General features: G+C 35.6%; 1 protein-coding gene across 2 annotated transcripts in view; it reads left to right on the forward strand.

The window, feature by feature from the left end:
• The window catches only part of LOC106870888 (uncharacterized), a 141608-nt gene extending 124867 nt beyond the window's left edge, over window positions 1-16741 (forward strand). For both annotated transcript variants that reach the window (XM_089341819.1, XM_089341818.1), the window contains 12 exons: window positions 717-803; window positions 5941-6104; window positions 7239-7276; window positions 8067-8514; window positions 8944-9040; window positions 10033-10105; window positions 11372-11448; window positions 13311-13479; window positions 14502-14575; window positions 15043-15129; window positions 15666-15758; window positions 16169-16741. In XM_089341819.1, coding sequence (XP_089197945.1) covers window positions 717-803; window positions 5941-6104; window positions 7239-7276; window positions 8067-8514; window positions 8944-9040; window positions 10033-10105; window positions 11372-11448; window positions 13311-13479; window positions 14502-14575; window positions 15043-15129; window positions 15666-15758; window positions 16169-16261 — 1500 coding nt within the window. In that variant the 3' untranslated portion in view covers window positions 16262-16741. The remainder of the gene's footprint in view (window positions 1-716; window positions 804-5940; window positions 6105-7238; window positions 7277-8066; window positions 8515-8943; window positions 9041-10032; window positions 10106-11371; window positions 11449-13310; window positions 13480-14501; window positions 14576-15042; window positions 15130-15665; window positions 15759-16168) is intronic.
• The last annotated feature ends 845 nt before the right edge of the window (window positions 16742-17586 follow it).

The following is a 17586-nucleotide window of genomic DNA, read 5'->3' on the forward strand; positions in this document are numbered from 1 at the left end:
TCTTTAATGGATGCTGGAAATGTTACATTCGGATATTTTAGGAGCTGTGTATGTTCTTTGATTTCTTCCTTCTCTTGCTGCTGTCCCCAAGATCATTGGTAACTGGTACTGAGTGAAGATTGATCATCAGTTCTAAAATATCATTGGTAGAGATCAATGAAAACGGTGCCAAAATATTGAAGTATTGAAGAAGACCAGTCAACTGTTGTTGTTGTTAGTGGTGGTGGTGGTGGCAGCGGCGGAGGTGGTGGTGGCAGCGGCGGAGGTGGTGGTGGCAGCGGCGGAGGTGGTGGTGGCAGCGGCGGAGGTGGTGGTGGCAGCGGCGGAGGCGGTGGTATTTAACCCCAGGTCATCTCTGATCCGGCACCAACAGACAGATCTATGATCAGAGCCATTCCAACCATGACTAAACTTTATTATTATTATTATTATTATTATTATTATTATTATCAAAGCAGTGAGCTGGCAGAACCATTGGCATGCCAAGCTGCAAAAGTGGGTACCAGTTGAGCATTTGAGTCCCTATAATCACCTTCCCCACCTCTCAAAGTCACTAACCTTGAACCAAAACAAGAAAGGATCATTTTATTATTATTATTATTATTATTATTATTATTATTGTTGTTGTTTTTGTTGTTATTATTAGCATATTCATCATCATCATCAGCAGCAGCAGCAATAACAGTAACTTGTCAATCCTTAAACTTCTATTTCAGATCAAATACAAAGGCAGGAAGTTAGTTTCCTGGAAATCACTTTGGTGTCGAAAGCAGCGACAGAATGGCAATGTCTGTGACAATCTGGTAAGCAATGACTTAAAAGTTTTATTCTACCGTTTTCTGTTTTTTTTTTTTTGTTCTTTTGCATGGCTTGATCTGTTATTATTGCTTGGTACATTGTGTGTGTGTGGGTAAGTGCATATGTGTGTGTATGAATATATAGATGTGTAAATATATATATATATATATATATATATATATATATATATATATATATATATATATATAATAAATAATTTGGACAAATAGATATAAATCGATTAGTGTTTAAATGTTACAGGTCAAAACCTATGTTGTACTTAATAAAAGCCCTGCATCCCTCAAACTAGTTATTCATTGGATTTATGTCCTAAAACTACTCATTCAAACCAAGCGCTGGGTTTTGTTGCCCTCACAGTCATTGTTTACCCAACTCTAGTGCTTTATCCCTGAAACCAGCTGTTCAGGTTAACCACGAAGGGTGTGCCGCAAAATTAACTGTAAATAAAACCATTGAGTTTTGCCCCTGAAATCAGAGGGTGACCCAGTCATAAGATCAGCTTTTTATCCCACCACTGGTGTATGTGTATGAAATCAGTTTTAACCCAACCATTGTGATGTGGTCCCTGAAACCAGCTGTTTGGGTTGACCACTGGGGGTTATATTCTTGAAATCAGTCTGTTAACTCAGCCATTAGGTTTGTACACCCTCAAGCAAGTTGTTAACCCTACTTTGGGGTTTCTGTTTTTCAATTCAGTTGTTCAAGTTAAATCTGTCTCTAATAATTGCTGTTTATTTGCTGCAGAATAGGATTCGATTTTCTCATCCCTGCTGTTGTTGTTGTTGCTTCCTTATATTTCATCCCTTGATCCCTTCTTTTATCATATTTTGTTCTTTCCATCAATTGATTTTTTTCTTCACATTACATATATTAATGTGTGTGTGTGCACAGGGGCATGTGTGCATTTGTGTGTGCATGTATGTATGTGTATAAATGAATATATACATATATACATCTACATATTTATATATGTAGGTAGATAGATGTGTGTATATATATATATATATATATATATAGATAGATAGATAGATAGATAGATAGATTAATGTATAATCATACATGTATATAAATATGTGCGTAGGTCTATCTTTATCTTTTGTTTCTCTTCTCCTCCCTGCTACACCCACCCATGCACGCCCACCCCTTTTGCTTTCTCCCCACCCTCACCACCCACCCACCCCTCTTGCCACCCTTCATTTAAATCCTTTTATTAGTATTCCTTATGATCTTTCCATTCTTTTGTCATATCAAGAATAGCAAAGCTGCATAAAACAATGGCCATTATAACTCTTGGCAAAGCATTCCACCTCCACCCCACCACCACCACCCTTCCATCAAACCTCCCCCATACACACACACACACACACACACACACACCGTCCCCTCCAACTGTCTGTGGCAACTTCAATGTATCAGTAACTATGGAAATAAGAACAAGGCCATGAAACAGGAATCTAATGATATTATTACTAATTAAAGATATTTACTCAGTGCTGCTGCTGCTGTCGATGATGATGGGAAGGAGGAGGAGGACGTTGTTGTTGTTGTTGTTGTTGTTACTTTCTTCCACTATACCATAATCCCAAAGTAGAAACTGTTTCATTTCCATGTCATAAATTACTGTTATTAAATTATTAATTTCATTATTATTATTATTATTGTTGTTGTTGTTGTTGTTGCAGTTATTAAAAGAGTGGAGGTGTTGTGGGGGGGGGGGGGGTATTTCATTGGAGTGGTAGAACTGAATGAGATGTTGGACCCAAATTGTCTGTATCACAGCATTCAGTTATATCACTTTAATATTCTGGTTTCAAATCCTGCCCACGTCAATTTGCATTTTGGCTTTTTCATCCTTATATTAGAAGTATATATATATATATATATATATATATATATATATATATATATATATATATATATATATATATATATATATATATATAGAGATAGATAGATATAGATATATCAGTTGAAGTATACAGTATTATATATCCATTACTGCTGATCTTACCAATCAGTTTTGCACTAGGGTTTCAACAGAGTGTTAGATAACAATCTGATTATGTAACCCTATGCTCTTCAGAGATGGCAGCTATGGAATGGAATATGGCGACTCTCCATTAAATGATGCACCAAGTGTTGACAATCCCATATATATGGAGTCGTCATGCTGGTGAATTCTCCCATATATATATATATATATATATATACATATACACAGGTGTAGGTGTGACTGTGTGGTAAAAGTTTGCTTCCCTACCAGATGATTCACAGTTCAGTCCTACTTCAGGGCCAAGTATCTTCTGCTATAACCTCAGGCCAACCAAAGCCTTGTGAGTGAATTTGGGAGACATAAACTGGAAGAGGCCTGTTGTGTGTGTGTGTGTGTTTGTCCCCCACCACCGCTTGACAACTTGTGTTGGTGTGTTTATGTCCCTGTAAGATCCACTGGGAGCAAAGAAGACCAATAGAATAAGTGCCAGGCTTAAGAAAAAGAAAAAAAAATTAAGGTCAATCCATTTGACTAAAGATTCTTCAGGGTGGTTCCCCAGCATGGCCACCATCTAATGACTGAAACAAGCAAAAGATACAAACACACACACACGTTACTCTTTTATCTGTTTCAGCTCAAAAGCTGTGGCCACGCTGGGGCACCACCATCAACATATATATATATATATATATATATATATATATATATATATATATATATATATACATATATATATACATACAAACACCCAGATATATATTTTTAATACACACACACACACATACACACACACATGTATGTGTGTGTGTGTGTTTGAAATCCACAAAACAATATTTTCCTCTAAATTAGACAGGCAGTAGGCAGTTTTTAGTCAAAAATCATCTCAGCAACTTTCATATGAAATATGAGATTTTATCGATTAAATTATTTTTTACTGTTTTTATATTTATTTTATTTCTCCTTTTTTTTTTTCTATGTATGAAAAAAAAACTTAACTTCATTATTTTCTTTTATTTTATTCACTTTTTATTTTTCTAATTTATTCATTTTATTTTTTCTGCTTCATACTTTTTTCAAATCTAATTTTGTTTATTCAAAACAGCTATTTTTTAAAATTTATTTCTGAATTTTTTTTTTTTTCCATTTTACTTATTTTTAGAATTCTTATCATTAATCTTATTGTTGCTATTATTATTATTGTTATTATTATTATTATCATGTTGATGATGATGATTACCATTATTATTATGATCATTATTGTTGTTGTCATTATTATTATTATTATTATTATTGTTGTTGTCATTATTATTATTATTATTATTATTATTATTATTATTATTATTATTATTATTATTATCATAAGTATTATTTTTTAAATTTCATTTTGGGCTTTTTTTGGAAAAAATTATACGTTTATTTTTTTAATCATCTTTTATTGGAGGTAGAAAAAAAGGAAGGAGAGAGAGAGAGAGAGAGAGAGAGAGAGACATTTGTAATAATATTTCTTTTTTTAGTCAATCTGACTGAGTTAAATTTTTTCTCCTTTTTTTAATATTTTTTTTGTTTTTATTTCTATAATTACTGTCATTTGATATTGAAATGTAATTTTATTCTTATTATTTATTTTTAATATTATTATCATCATCATTATTACCATTATTTTTTTATTATTTATCTATTATCTTTATTGTTGTTGTTGCTATTATAATCATCACCATCCCTCATCATCATCATCATCATCTTCATCAGTCGTCATCATCATCATCATTACTATTATCATGTTTTCATTTATTTGTCTATTATTTATATTGTTGTTGCTTTGTTATCATTATTATTATTATTATTATTATCATTATTATTATTATTATTATTATTAGTAGTAGTAGTAGTAGTAGTAGTAGTATTTGTAGTTATAGTTTTAGTATTAGTAGTAGCAGCAGCAGCAGCTTTTTATTTTTTGTATTTTTTATTTGTGAAATGTACTTTTAATGGTGGTGGTCATGGTGTGGGTTGGGGTTATTTGTTCAGATTAACTTGAAAGATGCAGGCAACAACAGTAATTTATGTTTTTACTGTATCACCTCCTTCATAAATTCGAAGCTTTGTACACGCTTTAAATGTGTGTGTGTGTGTGTGTGTGTGTGTGGTTGCAAGTGTGTATGTGTGACTTTGAGTGTTCATGTATGTGTGCGTCTGTCTGTGTGTATGCATATGTAGTGTGTACAATTGTGCATGTGTATTTTCATGTCTGTGTGTGTGTGTGTGCATGTGTTTGTATCTATGATGTATGTGTTTGTGTCTATGTATTCGTGTATCTTTATATGTGTGTGTGTGTGTGCATATTTTTATGTGTGGTTGTGTGTATGTGTGTGTAACTGTTTTTTGTGTGTGTATGTGTGTGTGTATGCGTGTCTGTGTGTGTATATGGCTGTCTCTATGTGTGTGTGTGTATGTGTGTATATGAATGTGTATGTTTGTATGTGTGTTAATGTGTCTTGTATATGCATATATATATATATCTGTGTGTGTGTGTTGTGTATGTGTGTTGTAATACATGGAAAGGACCAGAAAACCGGGGGGGGGGGGAATAGATTTTCTTGTGTTTGCTTATTTGAAAATTCTATTTCCATTCCTCGCAAACCTCCGTTGACCTCCAAACCGATTCTGTCTTGTCATAAGACTTCCCAGCAATAAATTAAAATGTTAGATTCTATTGGCACCAACTTCAGCCATCTGCTGCCAATATAAACACGCAACATTGAATGAACCTGAGACATTGACAGATCAGGTTGTTCAACCATCTAGAAATAACAGCCAAATATCCCTCAAACCATACCATGCCCCTTGAAAGAATAGAAAAGGCTCTCTTTCTCTCTCTGCTATTCAGTGCTAACCAAGTATGGCTGTGTGGGTAAGAAGCTTGATTCCCAACCATCCCAATCATATGGTCCTATGTTCAGTCCCACTCTGTGGCACCATGGGAAAGTGTATTCTGTTACAGCCCTGTACTGGCTACAGCTGTAGAGTGGATTTGTTTGATGGAAACTGAAAGAAGCCCGTTGTGTTTTTTCCCCCTCTAATAATACCAACCAGAAGTTATCAAAGGAAAATACTCTCCTCTCTTACAGGTGCCTCTGCTGGATGATTCTTCTAACATTATGAAAACCAATCGGAATTCCAAAGACTTGTTCCATAAAGTGCCTGAATTTGAACTGGAACGAAGAACTACATTGAAACCCCCTCTGCCAGCACATATAGGTCATAAACCTATAACCAATGGTAAAACCAAAAAGTAAGTAAAATTGAATATTTTTCAGAAAATATTTACGACACAAAGGTTCGGGCATGGCTGTGTAAAGAAGATCATTTTGCAACCATGTGGTTTTCGGTTCAGTCCCACTGCATGGCACCATGGGCAAGTGTCTTCTACTATAGCTCTGGGCTGACTAAGGAATTGTGAAAGGGATTAAAAGGACATTCCTAGGCCGTAGGCTGGTTTCCTAGATTTTGTGGCATAGAAGTCTTCCACTTAGATGGGAGGCCAGGCTGTCACAGAGTTAATCCTTTTTGCCAGCCGAGTGGACTGGAACACTGTGAAATGAAGTGTTTCGCTCAAGAACACAACACATCACCCAGTGCAGGAATCGAAACTGCAATCTTACGATAATGAGTCCAACACTCATACCACTAAGCCACACACTTCCACATACATATATATATATATATATATATATATATGTATATTTATAAATAGCAAAATAAGGATTGAGATAGAATCGGTTACTTGAAAAGATTGGCACCAGCGTTCGATAAACCTGTGGTTCCGGCCGATGGTTGATGAGTATGAAGATATTCCAGTTGTGTACACAGAGAAAACCAGCCCTGTGAGTAATTAGCAATTAGGGGCTGGTTCAAATCATGCGTTACATTTGAATTGCATGTTGTTGGTATTCTCTAGGGTGTCCGACAAGTCGTAAATCCCTTTGGTGTGTTATAATCAAATGAATAATAACAGACGATGGATAATTGTCTGCTCGTTACAGCTGTGATGAGCTGACAATTATCCATTGTCCCTTATTATTTATATATATATCTTCATCCTCATTCTACATCCACTTTTCCCTGTTTGCAAGGGTCAGACGGGATTTTTTGAAGTCGATTTTCTATGGCCAGATGTGTTCCTTGTTGCCAACCCTTAACTGAGAAACAGTTAACGATTAGCAGCAGGGAAACAGCATCTCAATGATGTTTTTTGTTTAACTCAGGCTAGCATTGGAAAAGGGGACACAAAAAGGAACAATATGAGTGACAGTGTGTGTGTGTGTGTGTGTGTAATGATGAAATAACAAGAGAAATACAAGAGTGAAGTCTTCTATTATTTCATTGTTTTTCTGTTTTCTTTAATGCTGCAATTTTCCTGTTGCAGACATGTGGACTGGAGTCACAGTGATATTCAAGAGGAAGGTTAGTCACATATTTGGTTTTATACATATAGCTATTTCCTATGTAACCCAGTGTTTCTTATAGAGGGGTAGGGGTCTTATAAGGATCTTTATAAGGACCACCCCTTCATAAGAAACAAATTACCATCTTAAATAAACGCTGAAATGGTTTTAAACTTTTCAAATTTGTTCAACCCCTTGGCAAGGAAAGAAGAAATTTTATGGACTCAGAGTCTTTTTTTGTGTTCACATTAATAAATTAGGAGAGGAGGGTGGAGTGGGGTGGGTGGAAGGGGTTCTGTGTCTGAGGCTTTTGCAAGATTTTTGACATCAGAGAAATTTGTGTGATTGATGTTGTTCTCGAGATATTGTATGTCATCAACTGCTGGGAGTAAAAATGGACCAGGAAAGAATTGCAGAGTGTTCTTCATAGGAAGGTTATCATCATCATAGTTATATTTTGATGATGCTTTTTAAGATTTTTGGATTGTGTGAGGGTTGCAAGAGAGACTGAATAAGAGTGAAGATCAGATATAGTGACCGGTGGCTGACCAATGATGCATGAGTTGTGGATGGTGGAGTAGCAGAAGATGATTGGCAGTACACAACAGCAGAATGATAGTCATGTTACAGTAGACAGGAGAAGGATGTGAGAGAGAAGTGACATGTGATTGGGTACGTTGCAGGAGTGCGAGGGTAGAGGATAATTAGATCATATTAACTAATACTAATTACTTAATTACCCCATGCTATCTAACTAATATGTGTCATATTTTTTGCTTTTATTTATTTATTATTGTTGTTGTTTTTAGCCTTGAACCTTTCATTAAAGGGAATTAAAGAAGAAAGTCATAAAGTACAGAAGTTCTCACCACCACAACAATGTCACCAGCAGAAGAAAGTTCAACTGTCTCCCCCACCACAGCTTCAACAACCACAACCAAAACAACAGCAACAGCAACACAGTCAACAACCGCACCGCCAAAAAGTTCAACTGTCTCCATCGCCAACACTACCACCACCAGCACAACAACAACACAATCAGAAAACACAGCACCAGAAAGTTCAACTGTCACCACCACTACCACAACAACAGCAACAGCAACATCATCATAGTCATCAAACACATCAGCAGAAGAAAGTTTCCCCATCTCCAAAACACCAAACACAAAAACTAGAGAAACCAGAAATTATTAACACATCCCATCCCAGGTTCCCATTGGTCAAACATTCCAATCTCCTTGACAGAAATGCTGAACAGTAAGTGTCTGGAAAATTCTTTCTTTGTTTTTCTGACCATTCCACCTCCCCACTACTCTCTCCAACACATTTGACAGAAGGGCTGAACAATGACTTTATATATCATTATCATCATCGTCATCATTTAGTGTCTGCTTTTTATGCTGACATGGGTTGGACAGTTTCATTGGAACTTGTAAACCAGAGCCTGCACTTTTTGCCTCAGTACATTTTTTTCTACTGAATATTTTTGCATGTAATTAACATGGATAGATTCCTAACATGGATAGATTCCTATCATTGAGATCTTATCACACAAGCTAAAATGAAATAGAGATTTATTTAAATACATATACGAAATATATATACACATATATATATATATAGTCGCTTTAGTTCAAGTATTTGAAACAGTATTTTATTTATTCATTTGCTTATTTTGTCTTGCAGAGATCCAAACACATTAGTTGAGTGTGAAACATTTGAAGCTTATGGCAAGTTCCAACCGTTTAGTGTGTCTGTCACAACAAACTCCATGTTTCTCATAGTAAGTACTCTGGGACGCTTCCTGGTTCTTCTCTTGTTTCATTCCTGGTCGAAGCCAACCTGTTGGCAAAGGCACTCTCTCGTGACCATCTTTCTTTTCTCTTTGACCCCCTGTTTTGCTCGTCTCAATCACTGGACTGCATGGCCGCACAGGTCTCACAAGATTCATTGAGGCAGGTTTTCTTCAAATGTGAATAAGTGGCTCTAATCCATAACTTGAAATTCTTACTTCATTGAAGAGGATTTATTGGAATATGAAATTCATCTGGTCTACCAATTCTATCCATTTTGATTTAGTGATTGATAATTTTTAAACTGATTAAACGGTTGTAATTAGGAAAATTCCAATTATAATTCTGTGTCTGATTTAACCCTTTAGCATATAAACTGGTAATGTCCTGCCCAAATGGTCCATCTGTTTTATATTCAAACTGACCAGATCTGGCCTCTCACATCTACCCTACAATGCCACTCTAAAATATAAACAATCACATCATACAAATCTCAAAGCTGTGAGATAATGCCTAATTAATTCCAAATTAATGTGAATAAATGAGCATTAGATTTGGCAGGATAATTTGAATGCTAAAGGGTTAATCCTTTTCACACAAGTCTGGAGGATTTGCAAACATCACTGAAGTTGTTCCTTTCCTCCTTCTTCCTCCTTCAAATTATGACAAAAACAAAAGACCTAACCTTCATATTCAGGGTTGAAGACTCAGAAGAAGCAAATTGCAAACAAATTAATAAGATTTGATAATCAATCACAAATTAACAAAGCGATTTCTCCTCTCTGTTTGATGAGCAATCAGTGACTAATGAGGTGATCCACTCTTCTGATATGTAATCTCTCTGTTTCAATATACAATCAAAAATTAACGAGGTGATCCTTCATTCTGCCTGATAATCAATCACAGATTAATGAGATGTTTCTTCTCCACTTCATTAATTAATTGCAAACTAATTAAGTGATTCTCCTCTCGGCTGTTGTAGGATTTCCACTGCCACTTGACAAGTAGTGAAGTATTGGGATATTTGGCCGGTAAATGGGACCAGAACACACAACGTAAGTACATACTCTTTAACCAGTTGGTCTAGTAGTGGTGGGGGTCGGGTTGAGAGGAGGGGAGTGGTGGGGAAGAATTGGTTGAGGATATATATATATATATATATATATATATATATATATGTATATATATATATATCTCGGTGCAAATGGTTTTTTTATATGGTACCGTTTTTACAGTCCTGTAAATAATAAAAATGGTATTTTTATATAAGCTTAAAGCTTAAGGCGATCACCGTGCAATGACTGAAGAAAATAGTCTAATAAAGGGGCATATAAGCCCTTGACAGAAAAGAAAGCCTTCCTATCCGTGTGGGAGTCGAATGTATAGAAATAAAATATTTTGGCAGAGTAAGAATAGTGTATTGGTAATAATATTGGTTTCAAATTTTGACACAAGGCCAGCAATTTTAGGGGAAGGGGTAAGTTGATATCATCAGCCCCAATGCCTGACTGGTACTTATTTTATCGACCCTGAAAGAATGACAAAGTCCACCTCATTTGCATGTGAACTTCAAATGTGAAGCCAGAAGACAGGCTGCAGAGCATTTTTTTTGTCTGGTGCAGTAATGTCTCAGCCGGTTCACTGCCTTCTCTATTGGTAAGAAGAACAATAATAATAACAATAATAATAATAACAATAAGAAGAAGAAGAAGAATAACAATAACAATAATAATGATGATAATAATAATAATAATAATAATAATAATAACAATAATAATAACAATAATAATAATAATAATAATAGTAATAATAATAATAATAATAATAATAATGAGGTTAGTCAGAAGAAATGAAAGGAACTGTTTATTTGCAGGAAATGGAATTGAATGAAATACATATGTTATTCATCATCATCATCATCGTTTAACGTCCACCTTCCCTTGCTGGCATGGGTGGGATGGTTTAGCAGGAGCCGGCCAGGCAGAAACTTGCACCAGACTTCTCTGTCTGTTTTGGCACAGTTTTTATGGCTAGATGCCCTTCCAAATGCCAACCACTCCACAGAGCGGACTCAGTACTTTTTATGTGGTACAAGCAGAGCTGAGATCAGTTTTTGGCAAGGCTTCTACAGCTGGATGCCCTTCCAAATGCCAACCACTCAACAGAGTGGACTGGATGCTTTTTACATGGCACCAGCGCTTAGGTTTAAGAATTTTTCATCTAGGACTTGATGTTATACTGAGAAAATGAATCCAAGCCTTCTTGTTTCATTCTGCTCTTAGATAAATGAATGTAAAAACATTTTGTATTTTTAAATGCAGATCTGAATATTCTACAAGCATTCCCATGTCTGAGTAGATTAGGGGACAAAGAAAATGCTCCTTTAATTGAGGCTGAGGTGAGTTTTCTCATCTTTTATCTTTTATTCTTTTACTTGTTTCAGATATTGGACTGTGGCCATGCTGGGGCACCACCTTGGAGGGTTTTCAAGTCAAACAAATCAACCCCACTACCTATTTTTAGTAAACCTGGTACTTATTCTATCGGTCACATTCAGCCAAACTGCTAAGATACATGGATGTAAACAAACCAACACAGTTGTCAAGTGGTGGGGGACAAGCACAAAGACACACACATAGATAGAAACATACATAAAAAGGGTAAATGGGTAAAGGCCTCCTTTTGGTCATGAATGACCATGGAGTTTGCACCTAGAAAGTTACCATCCGAGGCACAAGTCCAGGCAAGGTTGTTTTATGGAAGGCCAGCAGTCGCCCATGCATAACCAGCTATTTCTTGGAGGCCATTATCTGGTTCAGCTCATGGGACACTGGACTCTACATCTGAAAAATATGTGATCATCTACAAAGATAAGCAAAATCATTAACTCTTTAGCATTTGAACTAGCCATATCCAGCCTCTCACACCTACCCTACAAAGTCAATCTAAAAATAAACAATGGCATCATCAAAATCTTGAAGCTACAAAATAATGACTGATTAATTGGAAACAATGTGAATAAATAAACATTAAATTTGACAGAATATTCTGAATGTTCTAGAGTTAAAACATCATCCTCCACCTTGCACAAACTATTTGATCCAATTCTGTTAGCTTTGAGTTCAAATTCTGCTGAGATCTTGTTTGCCTTTCACCCCTCTGGATCAATAAAATAAACTCATAGTGAAAGATTGAGGTTGATTTAATTAATTAGTGCCCCCTCCCACTCATATTTCTGGCCCTGTGCCTATATTAAAAAGGATTCTTATTATCAAATGCATGTAAACCTCTGAACCGGTAGAATCGTTACCATGCCAGGTAAAATGCTCAGTTCAAATTTCACTGAGGTCAACTTTATTTTTTGGGGGGCCAATAAAATAAGGGCCAGGTGACCACTGGGGTTGATGTAATTGACTAAGCCCCTTCCTGCAAATTTTAGGCCTTCTGCCTTTAGCAGAAAGAATTATTAAATGTATGTGTATATATATATATATATATATATATATATATATATATATATATATGTGTGTGTGTGTGGATCTGCACACATTTGTAAGTATGTGTTTACATGCCTACATGTCATTACATGTGGATATCTGTATACATTTTGATTTATGTATGTGTACATATACATTATCTACTTTCACAGTTCAATTAATGGCTTGTAGTTATAATTTCTTAATGAGCCATGCCCTGTCTGTTTTTGTAAAACCTAGCTTCTCATATTTAGCCTTGATGTAGTTGTGATTAATGTTTACAACTATAAATCTCTGAACTTATATATATATATATATATGTATATATATATATATATATATATATATATATCTGTATATATATATATATTGTGTGTATGTACGTTAATGTATATGATGTGTGTCTATGTCTTATATATGTACTAACAAACAAAATTATGAAAATGAAAAAAAGAAAAAAAATATTTACATTTTTATGAAAATCTGCTACAGGCTTCACTTTCTTTCAAATCAATTTAGTCATGCTGTAAGAGCAGAAAATAAATTGAAATAAAACAAATTAATCTTTTATGTCAGTTTTGGAAGTTCACATGTTTTCCTTACAAAATTCAAATGGTGTTAGTTGTTAGACTCCTTCTGATGGCTGCTGGACTGGATCATAATATAAATTTGCCCATGTGAAACCTCTTAACTTTTACAAAATCTGTATCTATGTATTCCTTCATCTGGAGCCAGCAAGCATTGTATGCATTTATATATAAATATATGTTTGTACCTTTTGTAGATTCGACATCGAATGAACAAATCTGGTTTGTCCTTGGTTGGTTGGTACCACAGTCATCCCCATCGTTCTGCCAGTCCAACACTACGGGACATTGACTGCCAAATGACATATCAACTGAAGATGAAGGGTGTGGGATCCGTATACCATCCTTGTTTAGGTTTCATCATTGGTGAGTTCTTGGAATACCTTTGACCTTTAGCACACTTAGGTGCATCATGCCCCCCATATGAGTTTTCTCCCCTATTGTTACAGGTGCATTGTGTCACATTGATCAGGGGAAAAAACTCATACAGCAACATGATGCACCTACAGCATGCTAAAGGTTAATGCTTTTGTTCTTGTTATGGTCCTTCTCAAAAAAGCTGTCAGCGGAATGTTGTAAATTCAAAAGGAATTTCACAGTTCCAAAGTTGTTCTGCCCACCGCAAGGTCGGGTCCTTGATGCCGTGTAGGGACTTATGAGTGCTGATACGACCGTGTTCATCAATCACTCAAGTCCTTCACTCATTATGCTTCCTCAACAGCTTTCCTCCACTCTTTTCGACTCGTATCATTCCTGCTTCTCTCGATTCGGATCCCTGGTGTTTCCTTGCCACTTCCTTTTAGATTTTGCTGCGTTGTGTCACATGTTTCCCTGAAGGAATGCCTTCCTCGCCCACCTCTTGCTATTCTGTAACAGTGCTTTCTTTTAAATCAGGGTATTGGGTCCAGCACAGATCCATCTCCACTTCTGGAAAGAGATGCTCCATATTAGTCTGTCCTCTGTCCTTTGACCTGTCCCACATGGAAGCTGCCTACCAGGAACATGTACTCCATTGGGTTTTGCTCTCAGGGTCATTGAGACACACAACCCACCACACAGCAACATGGCCCCTGGATAATAATTTCACCTTTTTACAAGCCAGTGAGGGAACCTCTGCACAGTTGCTTTAATTACTAAAAATAGCAACCAAATCTCCCTTGCATCACACCTCACTGCCTTAGGGACATAAAAGAAAGGTTATATTGGACAATATATTCTCTGACATACAAAAATGATGGGATGGCCACATGTGGAACACTTTTGATCATAGGGTTAGTTTTCTCAGAATGTTAACCTTGGAATGACTCCTTTTTGACTTTTTTTTAAAATATCAAACTCTCATGTTGAATAACTTTTTTGATTTGGGGTTTTGTTTTCTCTTTACTCAGCTCCCTATAATAAGAGTTCTAAGAAGAAAGAATCAACTTTCCGAGCTTTCTGGGTAATGCCACCCCTTGTCGAGGTAAGTGATGACCACTGGCCAGACTACTGGTTCAATGATTCAACCAATTTGTTTTCTTAATTCAATTCTCAGTCACAGTCAATTAACAACACTCGTTAATTAAGTCCTTTGCTTCTCCATGCAGCAGCTTCTTTATAGTCATTTGTCATATTAGAAATAACAGCCAAGTTCTCCTTCGTAGTATTCTTTACCGTCTTATAAAAGGGAAGGACACATTTCAAGAATGTGATCCTGGATTTTTCTGACTTAGGCTGATTTGTTTCGTTTTGTTTTTTGGGGGTGTCTTTTTTCTGAGGTTTTTTTTTGGGGGGGGGGATAAAGATTTAGCAGCTATTTCTAGCATGTAGAGCACCCTCTTAGAAGACCCCCTTCATAAAACACATCTTAACAGATGCTACTTTGAATTTCATTTTTAACTCTGTAACTTGTTGAATTCACTAAATTTTTTATCCTCTTTTTTTTAACAGCAACCTTTGGATTATGGAATTCCTATGGAAATTCAGTTTTCTATCTACCAGAATCCATCATTAACTGAAGAACTGCTATCAGAAATGGTAAGCAAAATCTAGTGCTTTTATTCCATTTCGTTCTGGAGTTTTTTAAGTGTTTGAAGTGCAGCCCTGTTGTCATTGTTTGATCATGAACCATTTAGGATTCTTAGTTGATTGTGTGGCACCAGGCTGACCAAAGCCTTGTGAGTGGATTCGGTAGAGCAATCTTGAAGAAATACATTGTGTGTGTGTGTATTTGTGTCTCTTTATCTTTGTGTCTCATGAGAGCTGTGAGTGAGTGTTACCATCATATAAGAGGATGTCATTTGTGTCCAGACTTCTATGGAAACGTGTCCTGCAATGGAGAGCTTGGAAACAGGTGAAGGTTGGCAACAGGAAGAGCATCTGGCCATAGAAAATCTGCCCCTAACGATTCTGTCTGGACACGGAGACATTAAAATGACGATGACGATGATGATCACACACACAGTTTGTTAATAAGTCTGCTAATGAGTCTTTTGCCACTTTTTCCAATCTGTATTATTTTTTAATTAACTAAACTTCATTTTTAGCAAATGTTTTCTTTTTCTTTTTTACAGAAAGCTTTGGTAGATTTCTACAAAGGTTCACCAGATGTTGTCCGTTTTTCAAGTATTTGGCACCAATCAGTGACATACTTAGACAAAGTAAAGGTGAGTCAAGCATATCGTAACAGAAATATATTAACAGAAGGGTTAAACAACAACTGCAAAAGCCAGTGGAGGGGGGTTAAAATTTCGAACAATTGTTATATTTGATATTGAACCCTTTAGCATTTAAACCAGTCATATCCAGCGAAAATATTCTACCAGCTAGGTTCAACATCTCACACCTAGCCTACAATGTCATTCTAAAAATAAACAATCACATCATTGAAATCTCAAAGCTCTGAGATAATCCATGATTAAAACAAAACAATGTGAATAAATAAGCATTACTTTTGAGAGAATAACATGAATGCTAAAGAGTTCAAAACCAATATTTAAATGAAGAGAATATGATGTCATCTTTGATTGATGCTTTATTTATTTTATTTATTTTGTTGTTTTGCTTTCCTAAACAGTGGTCCCTCCTGACCAAATTGCCACAAGACCAAGACGAAAATAGTTCTACTTTAGAATTTGTCCGTTCCTTACTGCTAGGGCTTCGTGTTTGAAAGGAAAGATATGGCACCACCACACACACAAAAACAGGAACGTGAATATGACAGAAGGCTGGATTAAGATTGAAATATAAATTTTCCTTTATTTGAAGAATCCTTCAAAAGACTATTGGGTCGAAATATAATTATTATTCCTGTATTTAAAAGTGACTCAAAGACCAAGAAAACAACGCTCCACCAGATCAGAATATTTATTTGTCACACATTCTCAAAAAAAAAAAAATAATAATTATAATTATAATGATAATTAATTTTAAAAAGTTAAAAAAAGACATTGAGAATATTTTGTTGGATAATATTGAATATTCCATTCCAATATCTCTGAGTTGTGGAATAACATTTGACAGTAATAAAGGCATGTATAGAGAAACCCACAAATTAGCAGCAGACAGCATGATATCTATGATGTTATTATTATAGAAATGTTGTGTAATTTGAAATACAAACCATTAATAAATTTAGCAATATTTATGATGACTTTCTTTTGTTACATATTTCACACCTTAAATACACAATCGCTCTCTCTCTCTCTCTCAATCTCAGTACTTATATATATATATATATATACACGCACACACACGCACATATCCTCTACTAGTCGTTGAGAAGTATATTTTTCTGACATCTCTATGAAATATGTTCAAACAGGTTTCAAATAAAGATTACCTCACAACCTTCATTTGACATCTGGGTTGAGCTGTAACAGACAGGGCTATGTGATAAGAAGTTTACTTCCCAACCATATGTATATATATATATTCGTTCGTTCGTTATTTAGTTCGTTCGTTCTTTCGTTATTTCGATCGTTCGTTCGTTTCTCCGTTCGTTCGTTCATTATTTCGATCGTTCGTTCGTCATTTCGTTCGTTTTGTTGATCGTTCGTTCGTTCTGTTGGTCGTTCGTTCGTTATTTCGTTCGTTCATTCGTTCGTTCGTTATTTAAATATTTCGATCGTTCGTTCATGATTTCGTTCCTTATTTCGATCGTCCGTTCGTTATTTCGCTTCTTCTTTCGTTCGTTCGTTATTTCGTTCGTTCGTTTGTTTGTTCCTTATTTCGTTCTTTCGTTCGTTCATTCGTTCTTTACTTCGTTCGTTCATTATTTCATACGTTCGTTCGTTTGTACGTTAGTTCGTTCGTTAAATGAGGGATGAACGAATGAAAGAACGAACAAATTACCGAACGAATGAAATAACGAACGAATGAAATAACGAACGAACGAAATAACAAAGGAACGAACGAACGAAATATCGAACAAACTAACGAAAGAACGAACGAACGAAATAACAAACGAACGAAATTACAAACGAAAGAACGGTC

The sequence above is a fragment of the Octopus bimaculoides genome, chromosome 25 (genome assembly GCF_046866305.1).
Source record: "Octopus bimaculoides isolate indiv1 chromosome 25, ASM4686630v1, whole genome shotgun sequence".
Taxonomy (NCBI): Eukaryota; Metazoa; Mollusca; class Cephalopoda; order Octopoda; family Octopodidae; genus Octopus; species Octopus bimaculoides.